This window comes from Kogia breviceps, chromosome 3 (assembly GCF_026419965.1).
Source record: "Kogia breviceps isolate mKogBre1 chromosome 3, mKogBre1 haplotype 1, whole genome shotgun sequence".
NCBI lineage: Eukaryota > Metazoa > Chordata > Mammalia > Artiodactyla > Physeteridae > Kogia > Kogia breviceps.
This window is the reverse complement of record NC_081312.1, coordinates 171,132,001-171,152,226: the sequence shown is the minus strand read 5'-3', so window position 1 is coordinate 171,152,226 and position 20,226 is coordinate 171,132,001. Positions and strand designations below refer to the sequence as shown.

General features: G+C 46.7%; 1 protein-coding gene across 25 annotated transcripts in view; it reads right to left on the bottom strand.

The window, feature by feature from the left end:
• PARD3 (par-3 family cell polarity regulator) overlaps nt 1-20,226 on the bottom strand; it is a 704,173-nt gene that overhangs the window by 17,006 nt on the left and 666,941 nt on the right. Inside the window, exons 26-27 of one of the 25 annotated variants that reach the window (XM_067030336.1) lie at nt 11,141-11,434; nt 5,792-5,909 (exon numbers count right to left, since the gene is read on the bottom strand). The exons of 20 other annotated variants lie outside the window; for them this stretch is intronic. In XM_067030336.1, the coding sequence (XP_066886437.1) occupies nt 11,183-11,434 (252 nt within the window). In that variant the 3' untranslated portion in view covers nt 5,792-5,909; nt 11,141-11,182. Of the gene's footprint in view, nt 1-5,791; nt 5,910-10,625; nt 11,435-20,226 lie in introns of those variants that run through there. 4 more of the 25 variants (XM_067030353.1, XM_067030342.1, XM_067030335.1 and 1 more) reach the window with 4 other exon arrangements.

Below are 20,226 nucleotides of genomic sequence, written 5' to 3'. Positions count from 1 at the left end.
GGGGTCCGCCTTGACTGGCTTTAAAGGTTCAGTTAAGTATCAAGATTCGGTTACTTGACCTAGGTGGTCCCTTCAATGTCTTCACACTAAAAGTATTGCCTGTGAGAGGCCCACGCACCGCGATGAAGAGTGGCCCCCGCTCGCCGCAACTAGAGAAAGCCCTCGCACAGAAACGAAGACCCAACACAGCCAAAAATAAATTTTAAAAAATATATAAAAAATAAAAAGAATCAAGTATTGCCTAATGGCAGAAAAGTAGGGCATTGAGAGCTGGCCAGTGCAAGAAATATTTCAGAATCCAAATTGGTGATGGTAGATGACCATCAGCTGCTTGGTGGGTCCTTGTGTTTACTCTTAAGCAATAGAATCAAAACACTAAGTTGATTTTCCCCAGTCTTACCATTACATGATCTTTCCAGCACAGATGGGAATGATGAGTCTCTAGGCCTAGGCGGTGCATCAAATACGTAGACCATAGGGACAAAAAAAAATGTCCCTGGACCTTCCAGTCTATCAGTCTGGCAAAGTGGGCACGTCCTTCCTACTGGACAGGCTCACTTGGGCAGCCGTGCCCACCGACCCTGTCCACCAATGGGGACCTGGTTCACACACAGAACCAACACTTGATCATAAGCTGTCCAATTTCACAGCTGTAGGACTCTGCTCTCCACACCAGTCTGAAAATCAGCCTTGTTAAGAATCATGATCAGATATATCGATCACTTCTCTCAGCATCTCTTCAAGGGATTCTCTAGATACACTTGACTGAGCTGGATTTAATTTAAGCACTTTGCTATCTACAGATGCTACGAGGTCAGCTTTGTGAAAATTATGACATGAAGGTCGCAGCTTCCCCAAGGAGAGCTGAGCACCAATGTTCTTGATGTCTTGCATTTCCCCCAGCTTGAGGAAGGATTTGGACACGTCTTCCCCTCGTCTCCAGGTGAGCCCTGTGTTACTGTCACCTGTCTCACACCACACACCATGCCGTCTTGCCATCCAGATTTCTCTCCCTGACGAGCAATGGCTTAGAGTGGTCTCACTCCCAAGACCACATACCCACCAGTCACACTCCATCCCACTCTGAGAAGCCACTTTCCTGCCCATATAGAGAGAAGAATAAAGCAGTCTGAACGATCCACATCTCCTTCCTACTGTGTTTTCACCTCTGGAGAAGGTCATTCTAGCCAACGTCTGCTGGCCTGATTCTTTGACAGTGGGGCAGAGTGGGAATTATGCATGTGCAGAGGAGACAGATTTTCAACCCCTTTATTTTCTTGAAACTATTTCCTCTGCTAGTGTGAATGGAATTTTTTAAATGATAGCTAAAGCACAGCAGGAAAATAATGTAAATCTAATGCTAGGAAATTCTTCCCTCCAGGCACCATTCAAAAGCCAAACTCATTTGACAGAAGATGCAGGGGTTCAGAACTGTTGAGAGGGCACTTGCTTTGCCTTGCCCGATTACATCAAAAAAAGAGAGGCAAGTATGTAGGGAATGAACTCGGAGATCCTGGGCGCGGAGCGTGGAGCCGTGAGCCAGCCCCAGAGACACCCACCGGAAAACGGGCATTCAGACTTGTCGAGATGATTATCTGGAGGCGTGTGTAGGTGGAGCTCGGGTTGCAGATGCTTTCAGAGTATTTTGTCATGTCATTTGTTCCATTAAGATTTGTTGAAAAGAAGAAAAAAAAATCCAGGAAGCTAATGTCAACAGGTAAGAGGATTTTTTAAATACCATCCCTCCCACTTCAAGTGGCCTTGCCTAGATCAACACTTAGCCATACATTGGGAATGTTTTTGAAAGAAATTGTGTGAAAACAGCAGTCAAAAGTTCCTATTATTTCAGGAAGCTTTTTCCAAAATATCTACTTGATTTCACACTTCTGAACACAAGTGGCCACGGTCGGATTTTTAAGTAGAAGCTTGTTCTGAAATGGATGAGTGGTGTTGCCATGAAACAGGAAGCTGGCGAGCAGCAAAGCACAAGTGTGACCTGGGACAGCGACTGCTGCAGGAGGCTGTCCCCGCTCTAGTGACACGTGATGTGGGGCAAGCCTGGGTGCCAACCCATCCCAAAGGGGTACAGATCTGAACCGCAGTGGGTGCTAGAAGTACCCTCCAGGTGGGATGCTTGCAGTAAGACACAGAAAGCACCAGAGATTAAAGTGAGGTTGAGTGAAATCCTAGTCTTTGGGGTAATACTTCGCTTGAAAAGGACTTTTGCTTTGCTTTGTTATTTTTCTCACCTCAAACTGTAATGTTGTAATCCTTTCCCACTTCATCAGTAGAAGGCATTGATGGTTGTGAAAGTTTTGTTTGTTTGCTGTATTTGGGAAGCATAAGCAAAGAACTGAGAACAGGAACAAGAGCAGTAGAAATGCAAAATGTGGGGCTGGGGAAGGAAAGCTTTGTTCCTGAGGATCGACTAGAGAGCATCCTAGCTCTGGGGTTTCTGTCTCATTCCAGGGATGGGGTTGACACCAGCTCAAGTTTCAGGGTGATTTGAACTAACTGGGATAATCTTTCAAACTAAGGAAAGGCTTGTATTCCAAATCATAAAAAACTGGTATGGTCCTTCTTATTCCAACCTTTTCTGAACTACCCAGTCCTACAGATATTAGGTGAGACAGGGCAAGGGCTGGAGGGAAGGGGTCACAGTGGCCCAGAGTGGGGTGAAGAAGCCAAAGAGGATGAAGGGGACATCTGCATAGAAGGGTCATCTGCAAGGGGTGTCAGGCAGTGGTCCAGCCCAGGGGATGCGAGCCCTTGTGGGGTGAAGGGTATCCATGCGGGGCTGGCTTCGGTGGAGGCTGCACACATCAGACAAACTCAGACTGAGGGATATTCTGCATGCTACTAGTCTGTCATCTTCAGCAACGTCAACATCCTGATCATTAAGCAAGGACTGAGAAAATTTCCAGAGAGAGGTAAATTATAGAAATGTATCATTTCTAATATCCTAATTTTGATGGTTGCACTGTGGTTACACAGAAGAACATCCTTGTTTACAAGAAATACACACTAAGGTATTCAGAAATGATGAACTATTAGGTTGGCAACTTGATCTCAAACAATCCCACTAAAAAATAATACTGCATTTGCAACTTTAAGTTTGAGATTCTTTCAAAAAATGTTTTAAAAGCATCTTACAGGATAGGTCAATTCTACAAGGATTTTGCATAAATTAATACAGCAGTGCAGCTTTCTGAATAGTGATCCTAGGCCAACAAGCATAACAGAAATTTTTCAAAACACACACATACATACCCTACACACACGCGCACACACACACACACACACATACATATAGTGAAGTAACCAAATTTAGCCACTTATCCAAGCTAAGTGAGCTCTAGAAAGGAGACGTTGATACTGAACCACAGAATTGGCCTGTGGTTATGTTAACCTATTATTATAACACAAGTGAAGGGGTTAATGCAAAGAAGCTTTCGCTGTCTCTCCTCTTAATGATGCGGTACCCAGATTAGCACACAAGGCTGATGACTCCTTTTGTAATCTATACTGTTAATTCTCAAAGTTTAGGTCATAATAATAGCAGGTACTCAATAAATGGCAGCAAGTGTCATTACCATGTGCCAACAAGGCATTTATCAAAGGAAATGTAATTACCCCCCAAGTGGTAATAACCTGTCCACCTGAGGCTCAGAGAGGCTGAGGTTCTTGCTCAAGGTCACCCAGCTAGAAATGTCATTAGTACTTTCTCTCCCTGACCCTGGATGGAGGCCAGATCACCCTCCCTCCCAGGCACCCTTCGCTCAGTTGCACGAGCCCTACTCCCTTGGTAGGAAAGACCTAGAAGAAAAATATGAAGGTCTTTTCAAAAAGAAACCCTTTCTCCATCAGAGCACCTTTGAATTGAGCAAAGTCACTTCAGTGTCAAGACACATCATCACTATCCCAACCTGGGAAGGAGACAGAAGGTGCAGCTCTCCCCTCCCTCACTGATGGAATCACAAGGCAGCACCGGGTAGGAGCCTGAGTTCTCCCTGCCTGCCAGCCTATGTGCCGTCAGAGGAGACAGGCTTGTCCCCACTGCTCATGCCGGATGCGTGCTACTTGCCGTCTGATTCCTGCAATCGGCCATATCACTGGCTTAGCTTCAGAGTAAATGTGATCGGGCAGAATTTGACGGCCTCGCCCTCACACGGCTTCTCTATCCAAGCAGTTCTATAGCCTGAACACACCAGGTCTTTATACAGTGCCTGAGCAGTGCCCAATAACTAGGGAAATTGTCTGCCATTCTGTGAGATGTACTTACATCTTACATTAAGAGCTACTTAAATCTTACATTAGCTCTTAGCAAATTTCCAAAGGAAAATCCCCACAGCTGTTGCTTTTTAAAAGTCTGTAAACTGGATACTGGATTTTTGGCCCGTATCTTCATGTCCTGCTTTGATAAACAAGCAGTTTTCATTAACTCAGCAATAGTCCTTGGATCAGCTCAGGGATTGGAGGACCCCATCAAGTAAGCAGGGCAAAGAAGTATGGGGACTCTGTAGGCAGTGGTAAATGGGAAGAAATGTGCGACAGGAGAAAAAAAAAAACGAGAGAGCAGAGCTCCCCCAAAATGGTAGATTATTCGCCGTACATCATCTTATAAAAAAAAAAAAAAAAAAAAAAAAAAACAACTTAAGTGATGCAAAATGGACTCAGTTTCAAGAGTTACCTCCCAAAGGCGAATGGTCCAATCCGTTCACACATTCAACAAAGATTTATCGAGAGTCTACTTATCAGGCACCGTTCTTGCCTCTGAGCAAACAGAGATGAATACGACAAACAAAATCTCTGTCCCTGTGGGGAATCAATTGCTCATTCACTCAATACATGGTTATTTGCTCATACAATATACAAAGCCCTGGGCTGGTGTCGTTTGCTCCCTTATGGCTCTTCCAGCCCCAGCTCCTTCCAGCTACTTGGCTTTTTAGGCTGTGTTGGCCACCCATGATCACTGCCTGGCACACAGTTTATTAAAGAAAAAAGAGTTAAACTCTTCCTTCCGCTCCACTAACCATACAGAAGTCAGGAGTTGACAGCTGTGATTTCTCTTTCAAAGAGGAGCACAGCGATACCAGCCACCAGCCATGGAAAAGCTTGGGAGAAGTTTTTCATGAAGGGCGACTACACAGTTGTCCTACAGGGTCATTAATGAAAACCAGGCGTCTCGTTTACTCTATCTGGATACTAGCATCACCTAACTGCAAAGCTTTAAATGCTCCAGAAAGCAGAGCTAAGATGGCTCTCCCCTTTGCAGCTTGACTAGAATGAAACCCACCACCCACCTGTTCCCAGGGCCAATTAACTGGCCAGCCCGTATCCTGTCTGGGTGCTGTGAGGTAGCTTTCAATGAATTCCACTATTTTTATGGCAAAGACAAACTTCTAGAGTTGTCAGGGATTTATTTCAGGCCCTCCTTATGATGGGAAAGAAAAGCCTCCCTATTTGCACAAGCCGCTGTGTGTTTACAGAGGGATTCTAAACATACTGCCAACTGGATGGCATGGAGTTGGCCTAGTTTTGACAAGAATCTTAATTAGTAACACCAGCAAAAAAATCCCATTTAAACCAAAATTTCATGTTTCAAAAGCTTTCATCTCAACTCCCCAAAGGCTTATGGATGATTATTTCTGGAACAGTCTAGAGAAGAAAGAGTAAGATAATCCCACACCATATATTTATCTCATTATATCAAAGTAAAAAAAAAAAAAAGAAGAAAGATTCAGGCAACTCCAAACTCACAAGTTGGAACATGAGAAGGAGTCCATATAAACACAGATGATCCCGAATCTTGGGTTTCCTTGAGAGGTCCTTCCGTCTCAGGAACGAGTTGACCAAGAGCCCTCATCTGCTTTCCTGGCCAGGCCACAGGGTCAGTTCTCCAAACCTGGCTAAGGAAGGGCATCTTCAGTTACAACAACTTTTCTAGGTCAGCATTTCTCAAACATTAATATGCATGTAAACTTCCAGGGGATCTTGTTAAAAATCAGGTTTTGATTCGGGAGGTCTGGGGTGAGGCCTGAAAACCTACATTCCTGAAGCTCCCATTACAATGCTGCTGCTGCAGGCCCGTGGACCACAACTTTGAGTAGCAAGGTCCTAAGTGATGTCAAGTGTGAGAACTTGGTACCACCTTACGCAGAAGTGGCTCCCAACGAGTTAGAGGGAGGATGCGGTGCTGGAGAGCAGAGCCTGCAGGAGGAATGTACTCTGGTTTCTGGACCACTTAGTCCATAGGTGGCCCCATCCAGCCTCTCACAGGAGATGCTCTCCAACAACACACCACCTAATTCTCAGCAAAATACTTCCAATGTTTTTTTCTGCACAGCCATCCAGGGATGCTCAAATTGTATGCTCTTGGAAGATGGAGAATTCCAGGTGTGGCTTAGCTTTACTATTTAGAGTCTTACTTTGGGGACTTTCTCCACTAGTACGAACTGGCTGACCTGCCTTCCTCCCCATCTGAGCTGACCTTTGAGGAAGGGACCCCACCTGTCCCCAGTTTAACAGAGCCTCACCTAAGACTTGGGGCTGCTGGCATCTGTAGTCCTGAGATTTCCAGCATCTTTTCTGCTCTCCACATGACCCTGCACTGCAGGTTGCTACCTGGTCAGTTCTGCAAAGGGCAGGTCTGACTTTCACAGGAAGGAACTGCCCTTCAACCCCACCCCTCATTCTCTTCCCATCTGACTATTTACTTAACTAAAAGACAAAGCTTTTCAAATAAAAGTGTTTTCTTAGAGCAAGCAAGGATTAAGATAGAGAGAGTTGATTAAAATAAAAACAAAATGATTGACCTGGAAAAAAAAACAAGTAAAGAAAAATAATAAAAACAACCATTCATTAGTATGTTCAATGACAAAAATGTGAAACTGCTGACTGATTTTGGTTTGGGTTTCTGCTTCCATAGAGAATCATGATGCATTCTTCTTTGCCCACATTTCTGGGGCCCCAAAAGATAAGCCCGTGTGAAGAGATGGGCCTGCTGCACTACTGTAAATACTTAATGGCATTGCCAGTTAAGACGGCTCTTCTCTTGACATTCCAGTTTTTATTAAATTCAAAAAATCTTTCCATATGTGGAGAAACCTGGTTTAGGGAAAGAACACAGATCCAGGTTCACTGTGAAATGTTCCGAGCTATAGTCCTTGCAACTCAAAGAGAGGTTTGGGGACCAGTAGCGCTGGAATCACTTAGGAGCTTGTAAAAAAAAAAGCAGAATATCTGGCCCACCCCAGTCCTGCTGAATCAGAATCTGCATCTTAACAAGATCTCCATGTGATTTGTAAATGTATTAATCTTTGAGAAACACTGCTGTAGAATTCCAGTATTTATGTAATATGACATTTTGGGAACTCTCATTTGAGGCAATTTTGTTTGTTCAAGGAACCAATCCCAGAACTGCAAATGAACTGTTCATACAGCTTGCAATTCTAGCCTGCAATCTCTAGTGTGGGAAATAAGACCCAGGTGCCCCCTTTTCAGATAGATTCTTCTAAAGAAAATGAGAGTTTTGTTTTAATGGGCATGAACAGTCTAATTTGTTTTTGAAAATACATTTTAGGACAGACAAAAATGTCCACAAATTCTACTAAATGGATCATTGCTGATGCATTGAATTTGACCCAACCTCACATGACATTTGTGCCCAAGTGACCCAAAGAGTCAAAGTGGGGACTTTGTTTTGTGTCCTGGAGCAACGAGGGTAAGTAAACTCCACTCCCATATGACTCCTCTAGTCTCTTACTCCAATGGTCATTCTCTCCTGCTGACCACTCCTGAAGCACATCTGGGATCTTAGTTCCCCGACCAGGGATTGAACCTGCAGTGGAAGCATGGAGTCTTAACCACTGGACCACCAGGGAAGTCCCCTCCCGAAGTACTTCTTACGTTAGTCATTTCTCTGCTCCAAATAAGGAATAGAAGTGCATGATATTTTGAGGAATGGTAAAGTGGGCTATTTGGACCAATCATACTGCTGAAAACAACCAAAATTTGCAGATTAAAATAAAGAAACTGCCTTCTTAAAGAGGTGATAAGATAGAAAGGAATCTGTAGCACATTTGCCAATCTGGGAAAATATGAATTTTCATTCTGTGACGTTCATGATGGAGAAGGATCCAAATTATAGTCCAGAGTTTACAAAAGATGTGGTCACCCCCAGATAAGCTGGAACCCAAAGGAGGGCAGTCTTAGGGTAAAAGTGAACCAGAAGTAACCAAAACCTAAAGGTTGGCATCCCAGTTCAGACTACCTAAAGCTTTACACTGGGTTTAAGTGTCTGAGACTGGTAAGGCCCCAAGAACTTAGCAGAAGCAAACATAAACCCCTTGTGAGGTAGGATTGCCATCAAGGATAATCAGGCAAACAGGGAAGTGAGACACCATGAGTAGCAACCAACAGAAGCAAGAGGCATCAGAAATAAACTTCAGATAGTGGAATTATCAGACAATAATTATCAACAGAGTGCTCATTATCTTTGTGTGTGTGTGTGTGGTATGAGGGCCTCTCACTGCTGTGGCATCTCTCGTTGCAGAGCACAGGCTCTGGACGCACAGGCTCAGAGGCCATGGCTCACGGGCCTAGCCACTTCACGGCATGTGGGATCCTCCCGGACCGGGGCACGAACCCGTGTCCCCTGCATCGGCAGGCAGATTCTCAACCACTGCGCCACCAGGGAAGCCCTCATTATCTTAAATAGTCAGAAAACATTATCCAGAATGCAGCACAAGGAAACAAAAAGACAGAAAATACAGAAGTAAGGGTAAGAGGCATAGAGAACAGACTGATAATATCTAATATACATTTTATTTGATGTTTCAAAAGGGGAGAAGAAAGAGAAAGGGGAAAGAACCAATATTAGAGGAAATAATAATGGAAAAGTTTCCAGAATGATGAAAGATGCCAAATTACAGATTTAAGGAGTACAACAAATCTCAAGTAGAGTAAATAAAAAGACTCACACCTCCACATATCACAGTGAAACTACAAGCAAAGAGCATCTAAAAACAAGAAAATTTAAAAAGGGTATGGTTGGGCTTCCCTGGTGGTGCAGTGGTTGAGAGTCTGCCTGCCGATGCAGGGGACATGTGTTCATGCCCCGGTCTGGGAAGATCCCACATGCCGCGGAGTGGCTAGGCCCATGAGCCATGGCTGCTGAGCCTGCGCATCCAGAGCCTGTGCTCCGCAATGGGAGAGGCCACAACAGAGAGAGGCCCGCGTACCGCAAAAAAAAAAAAAGGTATGGTTAGAGTGACAGCTGACTTCTCAAAAGTAACAATAAAGGCTGAAAGCCAATGGAAAAATACCTTTCATATACTGAAGAAAAGTACTGTCCATGTAGAATTCTATAGCCAGTGCAACAATCTTGCAAATACGAAGGTAAAATACAGATGAAGATTTTGTCACCAGCATACCTTCATTAGAGGAATTTCTAAAGCAGTGTTTCTCAAATGTTTCATGGTGAAGAACCAGGTTTTTTATTTTGTATTTTTTTAAATGTTCAATCTGTCATAGACTTGGACCTTTGGTTTATTCCCTGCTCAACAGGTCAAGTACACTGATCATCCCTTGGATATTTGGCAATGCTAAATTGCTATACAAGTTTTAAATTCTCAATTTCTGTACTTCGTGGTGGTAACTGACAGTATGAAGATTGGCAATCTTTCTGTGGACTACACTTTCAGTAGCACAGTTTTCAGGAATGCACTTTGGGCAGAAGGAAAGTGATCCCATGTGGGTTGTCTGAGATACAAGAAAGAAAACAGAGTCAAGAAAGTGACTGATCTTGTTGAGGACACATTGATAAAGAATCTGAATGTCAAGTTTTACATGGGAGTAATTTCACCTCTCTTTTTAAATTAAGTGAAGCTGAGTTAGCTGTGATGGCTCATTAAAGCAGTTTTGCAACACAGCTTTTGATACGTGGCAGGAAAGAGTTAATCTCATTGCAGAGAGGGTGAGAGAGAGAGAGAGAGGGAGAGAGACTTTCCTTCCTCTTTTCAAAATCAAATACATTGTATAATGATGCACAGTCTTTTAAGGATTATTACCTTTCCCTGATGATATAGGTAATTGTGAAAAACCACTTGAGAAAATTGCCCTCTACTAAAACAAATTTTTAAATCAACTATATTTTCTCTCTCATATTATCACGAGTAGCAAACTAAAACAAACTGTGGCTGGGTGATTTAAGTTACGGAGTTCTCAAGTAGAGATCCGGTTGGGACATGCCAGTATCAAAAGTGCTTCTCCTTTGATTGCCCTAATAAATAATAATGTCACAGCATAAAAGAGACATTTACGAGCCAAGTCTAGTATTCTTAAAAATAATGAGAGCTTAAAAATAAGATTCCGATTGATGACTACTGAGGAGTTTGTTCTACCAACTAAATCAGAAACTGGCATTCCACTATTTCATGTCTTTTTTATGAGTACCCAAAATACATATTTGGATCTCATCTTTTTCTTTCCCTTCTCACTAATTAATTAATTAATTCCCTTTCTCTTCATACACCATTCCTGCTCCCCACTAAAAGCCATTCAACTGTGCTTAATGTGTATGTAATCTTACAAAATGTATATTCTTGTAAAATTCATACTGTTTTGTGCACAGGTATCTTTATTACATGCAAATAGCATTGTGTTACATATTTTTAAAATCTGGATGGCTCCTTATTGCACTGACTCATAGATTCACAGAAGTTAAATTGACCTTTGAAGTCAAATCCCTCCTTCCTCCCAAGATCATCCACAGGACGACAGGCTGGATGTCCAGGCTGGCTTAAATACTCCGAGTAACGGGAACCTCAGCCTGGTAAGGGGGCCAATTCCATGGTGATAGTCAAACTCCTTCTCCTCACTAACACCTCACCCTCAATGCTGCCCATTGTAGGAACTCTGCACCAGGACCCACAATGGCATCATGAAAGAGTGGATGCCTCGCAAGGGACCACTCTGCCATCTAGTTTCCCAGGCTGAGACCTAGGAATTGGGTTTTTAAAGATCTACTGACTTGTATTAACATTGCTTCCCTCAGGTCATTTCCCTCTTCAGAATCCTTCCTCGGCCCCTCCATTTCCACTGCACTGTGATTCCATGGCTCTCCCGGCCCCTTACACACCCGTCTGTCCCTCTTTGGCGCCAGGAGGCCAAACCTGCTGTGTTACAGCAGGTGCTCATCCTTGGCTCCTGTGCACGCGTTGCTGGTTCCGGCTGTCGTGGCTTTGTTCACACTGCTTTTTTTCTCCTGACACCTTTTTCTCTCTCTCTCTTCCCAGACCCAGGTCAACTTCCACTTCTTCTGCCGAGTGTTGGAGATGCACACTGAGAGAGGGGGAAAGTCCATGGCAAAAAGCAACCCAGGCAAACTAGCCCTTATACAGGAAGCTGACGTCCAAGTGCCCATGACGACTCTCTGTTGCAAAGAACAGATAACCACTCTAGTTAGTTTAAGCCATAAAGGAGTTTAATATAAGGCTACCAAGTAGCTCATAGAATCTATGATCAGAACTAGGGAACAAGGTTTGGCAAATGGACTGGAAGGTGGAGGGTGTGAACAGAGTCATGTAGACCACGAAATCACCCGGCACGTCGCCAGTATCCCCACCATCTCCCCCACCGGGAGATCCTGGCACCAGCTCTGTTTCCCGAGGGAGGATCGAGCCCCTGGACTCCTGCGCCATGGATGCTTTTCCATCTCTCGCCCTATCTTTAACTCACTTCCTCAAAGTTCAGAGTCCAGGAAAGAGTATCTGACTCCTCAGCCTAGGTCCTATTTAACATCCCACTTGCTAGGAAGTGAGGAGAGAGAATTATTAGCCCATGAAGATTTCTCAGTCAGAAGTGATGCCCTACCTCCCACCAGACCCCACACGATTGGAAAGTTGGGGCTCCAAACAGAAACAAACCTGCACTACAGGAGTTAGGTGACTCATTCTTTTCCAAGCAGGCCCACTTTTCCCAACCCAGTGATGGTGTACGCGTTTTGGAAAACTTGTGAAAACCATCTCAGCCAGGATTCTTGGTGATGGAGGGAAAGTGAAAGCCCTACAGTTTGTTGAAAACATCTTGGACTTCCCTCGTGGCGCAGTGGTTAAGAATCTGCCTGCCAATGCAGGGGACACAAGTTCGAGCCCTGGTCCGGGAAGATCCCACATGCCGCAGAGCAACTAAGCCTGCGCACCACAACTACTGAGCCTGTGCTCTGGAGCCTGCACTCTAGAGCCTGCGAGCCACGACTACTGAGCCCATATGCTGCAACTACTGAAGCCTGCATGCCTAGAGCCCCCCGTGCTCCACAAAAAGAGAAGCCACTGCAGTGAGAAGCCCGCGCACCACAAGGAAGAGTAGCTCCCACTCACTGCGACTAGAGAAAGTCCGTGCGCAGCAACAAAGGTCCAACACAGCCAAAAAGAAAAATAAATAAAATAAAATATAACATAATATAATGTTTAAAAAAATAAATAAATAAAATAAAAGGAATCCTTGGGCTTCCCTTGTGGCGCAGTGTTTGAGAGTCCACCTGCCGATGCAGGGGACGCGGGTTCGTGCCCCAGTCCGGGAAGATCCCACATGCCGCGGAGCAACTAAGCCCGTGAGCCATGGCCGCTGAGCCTGCGCGTCCGGAGCCTGTGCTCCGCAACGGGAGAGGCCACAATGGTGAGAGGCCCGCGTACCGAAAAAAAAAAAAAAAATAAAATAAAATAAAATAAAAATAAAAGGAATCCTTGCTTTAAAAAATACTTTTTAAAAAAAGAAAACTTCTTAACTCCATCAAAAAGGGACCTACACTACTATTAATATTTGATGGTTAATAAATAAGAAGTATCAGCAACTGTGTGAGAATGGGGATGGTGGCTCATGCATCTCTTGTGCTGATGGACACCAGACCTCCGGGAAGCACAAGGAGAGGTCAATAACACAGACACCTCCATTGCCAAGATGCTTCCTTTCATCACGTTTACTTTTCCAGCTGGACCCACATGCAGACCTATTGCCATTTCAGACCTGTATGACCCTCTCCAGAAGCCTAGGTAGTTAAGTCCTTTCTGGTGAGGACAGGTCTCAAGGCCATCCTGTACAGCGTTAAACATTGCTCTGCAGGGCACACCCAGAAATACCTCCAGCACTGCTGGTCACAGAGGCGGGTATGTTAAGGCCAGAGATGCTCAAGGCTCTGTCTTGGTCACACAGCCAATGAGCTGTCATTGGAGAGGTGGCTTAGGAGAGGACTGGGCCCTGGGACTGGGTCTTCCCACTGCAGTGCAGCCGGTCAGGGACCACAGCTGTAAACGTGGAGGAGGAAGGAAAGGAGGGTGGCATGGGGCTCATGGGGGGCAGCCAGAGAGCACAGGTTGCCCTCCTGCCAGTGGTCGGCATCCGTGTCAACAGGCAAGAAGAGTAAGATGCCGAAGATAGTGCCAGGAGCTTGGCCAGCATCCAGTCTCCCCTCTGCCGTGGCAAAAGCATGCCAGCTTATTTCGTGTGATGATGTGCCCAGCTGAGAGTCTGTCTTTCCCACCACTCTTGCAGTTAGGAGGGGGCAAGGGAGATGCAAGTGGCTTTCTGGGAGAGCGCCCCTGGAGCTGCTTGTCCTTTTCTTTACTCTCAGTTAGACTGTGGACATAATGGCTGGAGCTCCTGCAGCCATTTTAGAAAGCTGAAGATCTCAGTCATCCTACAGCCAAACAGAAAGATAGGAGGAGCTTGAGTGTTGGACTGCTTGCCTCTGAGCTGCTTTCATATGAGTGAATAAACACTTAATTTTTTATGCCATGCATTTGGGTCTCTTAGCCCAGCAGTACTCATTCATTCTGTGGACAAAAAAGAGCAGAGGTACCAGGGAAATCCAGAAGCGCAAGCTGGGGAGCAGTTGCAACTGTTAGAGAAGAAGGGCAGGGAGAAACAGGGCTTTAGCTGCCACCCCCCGACCTGTCCCCAGCTCCCAGGGGACTGGGCTGCTGGTCACATCACCAAGATGGAACTTAGTCTAGGGAACCAGAGACCATCCAGTCTCCAGAGCTTTTATACAAAGCTATAGCCGAGCTCCAGGAATATATAAAATCACAGTGATCAGTACACTGTGTAGCCCAACATCAAGGCTGCATGAACAGCCAAAGAGATTTAATGCCAAGTTGTTAAAGCCCTCTGGTCTGGAGTCAGAGACCAGGGTGAGGGTCGGCCATGGTGAGTGGTGAAGTGGGATGCTGAGGCCTTCCTCTCACGTCCCTGGGACAGTGATGAGCCAGGTCCTCACCAAGAGTTTGGCCCATAATATCCCCTCCCGTGAGAAGCTCCCTCAACCCCCAGCCCTGGCTGATCCCTCCCCTCAAAGCGGCAGAGGAGGCAGGCAGTGAGGACCTGCCAGCTGCTCAGGGATAGGGTCCTGGGGGAAGGGGAGGCAGCTGACTGCCCCTGGCCCCTGCTCTTGGGGACCCATCAAGGAATCTCCATCTGAGCATCTGTGTGGCCCTCCTGTACTTGACCCATGAGGACTGAAATCTGCCCATCTCACTGACCTCACCTTAGTCTTGTCCCCACCATCCCAAAATGGCTGCCACAGCTTGCAACATCAAATCTGTATCCCAGCCAGACTTCCCTTTGTGTCTAATTGGCCAGAATTAGGTCACATGACCAGCTGCAGGAGAGAATGCCAAAATCAATGCATGGCATTTTTTCAAGACTTTTTGTGAGAAATGGCTTCTGCCAGCAAAGAAGGGGCTTAGAAATGGACATTGAGTAGACAACCCATGGTACGGCCATGGAAACAGAAGGTGCTGCTCTAGAAAGAAGGGGCAGCTGCCCTTTTAGGCCCTAGAAACTGTCAGAGGCTTAAGTCATAAAAATTTACCAACAACATGCTTAAAGAAGGTGGGGTGGAAAGAATCTGTTGTTTGCTTTTCCCCAATCTTGAAGGTCTGTCAGTCAAGGTACACTATGCTGTCGCTGGCCAGGAGGTGGGTGTGTATTCTTTGCTCTCAGAAGTGACTCAGATGCTACAAGTCAACCAAAGTACCTCCACCTGCCCCCCTCGCACGCCCCTTTGCAAAATCACCCCAAGCACTGTGCTCGTTACAGTGCAGAAGTCCCTTCTACATCGGAATTCTGGAGCTATCCCTTAGAGCAATTGAACAAATTACTCTCTCCTGACATTTGAATCTCAAAGTAATAAAAATACAGGAAATGGTTGAAGCCACTGTATTCGGATTTAGGTGTCCTTTAGGTGCCCTCATAACGGCTCTTCTGGATCCCTCGTTGTCCAAATAGTTTAGATATATTTGCCACTCAATATTATTTTAATAAACTCCTTTTCAGATTAAGGTCAGCAGAGTTGCTGTTGCTTTGCACTTAAAGAACCTGGCTGTCACAGATGGAATACTATCTGCTAGCAGGGGAAATAACTCTTTAAAAAAATAGACAAGACTCCAATTCTATCCACTAAAAGATGTGTGAAAGCCAACTTTTGGACTACTTTGATGTTATTCGGGCCACATTTCGAACACTAAATTCAGCCCATCAGGGTGAGAAACAAAGCATCTACTTGAGGCCTCGTGCTAATCGACAACCTCAACCCCACCCGCGCTTGTATCTGATTTCTCAGCGAACAGATATGAACCCACCTCGTGGCCCACAGTAGCCGTTCGCTAGGAAAGTGCCTGGCAAACAATGCATGACCCACCCTCGTCTGTCTCTAAAGTAAAAGAACACATTAATTTTATCAGGGCTTTCAGAGCTGGTTAAATGACACGAAAGTCCTTTCCCCAAAGGGATCTTCTATCAGGTACCTGTTCTTTACTACAAAAGGCATCAAGGAGGCTTCTGTTAAGCAGAGATTATGAGATCAGGCCCACAGTAGACAGCCAGCCCAATGGAGGTAACAATATTTCATTGCCCGGCATCAAACAAATACGCCATTATAATGATTTGATCATTAGGAGACTGGTTCACTCAGACTAACAGCCTGCAAGATATCAGCCTATAAAACAAATCTGACTTGGGTTCCAGACACAGGTAGCTCCCTGAGGGGTCATGCCTCAGACCTGGGGAGGGAATCCTGCGTTTGCAATCACAAATCAGCGCCTCTGCACCCAGTGAGGAAAATCTGGGAAGACACTTATGCGGTATGACATGCCCACCATGAGAAATGGCCCGATTGTCAGCTGGGCACTGTGCTATTCTCCCGACATCTGCATGGCATATTATTGTACTGTAGCCACTCAACTCCATAGTCCATCAGAAAAGGGTTTCTTGGCAACCGAAACAAAACTATTTTGCAGCCAGAGGAAAAGTACCTGATTAGCAGAGAGTCCAAATTCCGAGTTCTGAATCAGGACTTCTCCCCATACACAGGGTCTGCCGTGTATGCGAAGAGGTGTCCGAGGTCAGCACCCTGCACGGGGCTCTCCTCCGCAGCCGCGGCGTGGCTGGCGCCCTCAGGGGGTCGGTGCCAGGTGGAGAGCGACACCGGTGCGGGAGAAGAGTGACGGGGGCCGGGTTGGTGTGGGCGGCCCGGGAGGCCCCGACCCGGAAGGACCTGAGTCCCCGCAGTGTCACAGAGCACTGCAAGGCCCCCATTGTCCCGGCACAATCCCGGGCCCTCTTGTACTCTTTCTCTGTTCCTGGAGCCACCTCCCTCCTGTGCTTCCCTAACACCATTTTCGAGGGTGTAACGTGATGTTCTCAGAACCCCGCTCTTCCCCGGCTTGACTCCCTGCCCTGGAGGGCTGGCAGCCATCCTTATCCTGAGGGAAGTTTGCCTGGCATGAACTTGGCACTGGCTGTCTCAGAGGAGGGACAGAGCAGACCGGGATTCTGAGTGCAGCCACGGGCTGCAAAGGAGACCCATTTCCCTCCCCCTCTTCGGCCACCCTACACTCTGGGGGGCGGAATAGGACAGAGACACTTGGTTTAAGAGCCTTCCCTGAACCCCAGATTTCCTAACACATCCCTCCCATGTGATTTCAGAACAGCTTATGCTCGTTTTCGTGATTTCTTACTGTGGTAGCACCAACCACATCTCTGTGTGTTGAAAATGCCCGGGATCTCTGCTTTAGGGGCATGAGAATTCCTCTTAGTCTTTGCTTATCCCCTCCGTGTAGACGATGCCTGGCAGGAAAAAGAGAAGGGGACAGGATTCCATTCACCTGACGCCGCACAGCGAAGGTGTGTTTCAGGGGGCACGATGGGGCTCTTGCCTGCCTGGAGCCAGGGCTGGAGGAAGACGCGGGCTGTGACTGAGGATGGAGGTGAGGACTCCGGCCCCCTTCCCGGAAGCCAGGGGTGAGTGGCCTGGGCAGTGTGTGTGCGTGCTCGCAAGCTGGGGAAAGCAATCAAGCCTCCCAAGGAAGAAGCAACAAAGTGTGCTCCTCTCTCCCCTTCAAAGGAGCTTTGCAAACACCAATTGCTCATCTTTTCACTTTTCAGGTTTTATGTCCCTCCCATAGGCTGCTTCTGAAACCCCAACTCCACCTGGATTAACAATAAGGAAGGGCTTCCCTGGTGGCGCAGTGGTTGAGAGTCCGCCTGCCGATGCAAGGGACACGGGTTCGTGCCCCGGTCCGGGAGGAGCCCACGTGCCGCGGAGCGGCTGGGCCCGTGAGCCACGGCCGCTGAGCCTGCGCGTCCGGAGCCTGTGCTCCGCAACGGGAGAGGCCACAACTCTCTCCGCAACGGGAGAGGCCCGTGTACCGCAAAAAAACAAAAAAAACAAAAAAAAACAATAAGGAGATTTGTCATCGCACAAGGAGGGAGGGAGCACAGGGGGCAGCTCAGGCCGCCGACTGCTGGCCTCCTGTTGCCGGCTGTGCTGGGCCCATCCTGGGGCTGCGGCGAGGCGGCCACGGCTGCTCCAGGCATCGTGTCATGCCCAGTGCATGGGCTGCACTGTGTCCCCCAGATTCGTACGCTGAAGTCCTAACCCCCAGGACCCAGAATTTGACTGTATTTGGAGATTGGGTCCTTTTTGTGTGTGTGTGTGGTACGCGGGCCTCTCACTGTTGTGGCCTCTCCCGTTGCGGAGCACAGGCTCTGGACGCGCAGGCGCAGCGGCCATAGCTCACGGGCCCAGCCGCTCCGCGGCACGTGGGATCCTCCCCGACCGGGGCACGAACCCGTGTCCCCCTCATCGGCAGGTGGACTCTCGACCACTGCGCCACCAGGGAAGCCCTGGAGATTGGGTCTCTAAAAAGGTAATTAAGGCAGAACAAGGTCATTAGGATGGGCCCTAATCAGACTAGTGTTCTTTTTTTGAAAGATTTTTTTTTTTTTGGATGTGGACCATTTTTAAAGTCTTTATTGAATTTGTTACAATACTGCTTCTGTTTTATGTTTTGGTTTTTTGGCCACAAAGCACGTGGGATCTTAGTTCCCTGACCAGGGATCGAACCCACACTCCCTGCATTGAACAGTGAAGTCTTAACCACTGGACCGCCAGGGAAGGCCCCAGACTAGCATTATTATAAGAAGAGGAGATTGGGCCACAGACGCACGGAAGGAAGACCATGTAGAGACACAGAGAAAAGAGCACCATCTACAAGCCAAAGAGAGAGATCTCAGAAGAAACCAAGATTGCTGACACCTTGAGCTTGGACTTCTGTGAGACAACACACTTCTACGGTTTAAGCTACGCAGTCTGGTACTTTGTTGTGGCAGCCCTACCAAACACACACGTGGCCATGTCCAGAAACACAGAAGGACCCACTCTCTCTTTCTTGGGATTCTGCCCCCAACAGATGTCGCCTCATGTCTCACTGGCCAGAATCAGGTCTCAGACACCTTCCTGGTCGACCTGGCAAGACGAATGGAACTGGTGTGATTGCATTAACCTCCTCATCTGAGATGGAATGGATATGAGAACAGAAACCCCCAAGGTCACCACAGAGCCATAGGAAGAATAATTCTCTCTCTGCTTCTTCTTCCTTTGACTCTTATACCCAGGAGACAGCAGGATAGGAAGACCTCAAATATGGGAAATGAAACATACTAGTATGTATTGTAGCTGATTAGATGTCCCTTTCAAGCTCTTAAAGTATGTAGGTCTATTTGACTTTTTGGAGAAACCAACAGACTTTTACCTTTTGAAATCAAATCTTATTTGAAGAAAGATGCAGCTTCTACAAAAAAAGAACAACTCAACATTTGTCCCTTGAGGTCACAAGGCAAAACGTTCTTTGTCATCTGTTAAGGGCAATGCACAGTGCCTCACGTGTAGATGGTACTTGATAGTGAATGAAGATTCCTGGTCACTTTAAGAACTTTTGCTTTATGAGAAAAAGGAAGAACTGAGTGAAAATCTGAGCAATGTTTAGGAGCCAAACACAAGCAACCAAAGCTAGCCGACAGATGGAAACATTAGATTTTATCCCTCAGCAGTGAATCCATCCAGGCTTTGATTGGTCCATCCGCCCAGAAGCAACTGTATGCTTACTCTGCAAACAGGTTTGGCGTCCGGTAAATTTGGGGAAGACGCTGGATATACTAACCTGCTATCCCCACACACGACGGTGCTGGAGTTACGGTCCCAAAGCGTGCCCTGCCCACAGCACCTTAAACAACCACATTTAAGATAACGCAGCCCCTCTCCCCAGCCAGATCATACTGGATCACTGAAAGACAACCGACCCATGGGCGAGCCAATGTCTCTGTTGGTCAGTGACATCCACCTCAAAAAATACGGGATGTGCTCATCAGCTGTCTGAACTGCGAAAGCATATGGAGCAAGCAGCAAGAACAGTATCGGAAAAGATGCAAAGACAATGCTCCTCGAACAGTGGAAGCTCCACACGTTTATGGATAAAAGGAGCTGGGGGGTAGAAATGGGGTCGCGACAAGCCAAGTGCTGAAGATGCAGGAACCGAAAGGTACAGAGCAGGTGAACAAAGTGGCGGCTGCCTTCCAAAATCAGCACAGAGCGCCATATTCTCATGAAAATGGTGTAGAATCTTCAGGCCTTCCCTTTAGGGCAGAGCGTTCTGTTGGGATGCGCCCCCCCCCCCCCACCGTGTGTCATGATTCTCTTTGATGGTGGATTTGCTTTTACCCCAGAGCTATTTATAGCCACAGCTTATACACGTAGTTTGCAAATCAACCAGCTCAAGAGAATCACTGAGCCCCTCTTCCTGCGCTTCAATTGATCAGGAGTTTGGATGAGGGTCACCGAGTTCTTTTCCAGTGCTACCGTTTTGCTACCGTTTTGTCCCCATGAGTTTC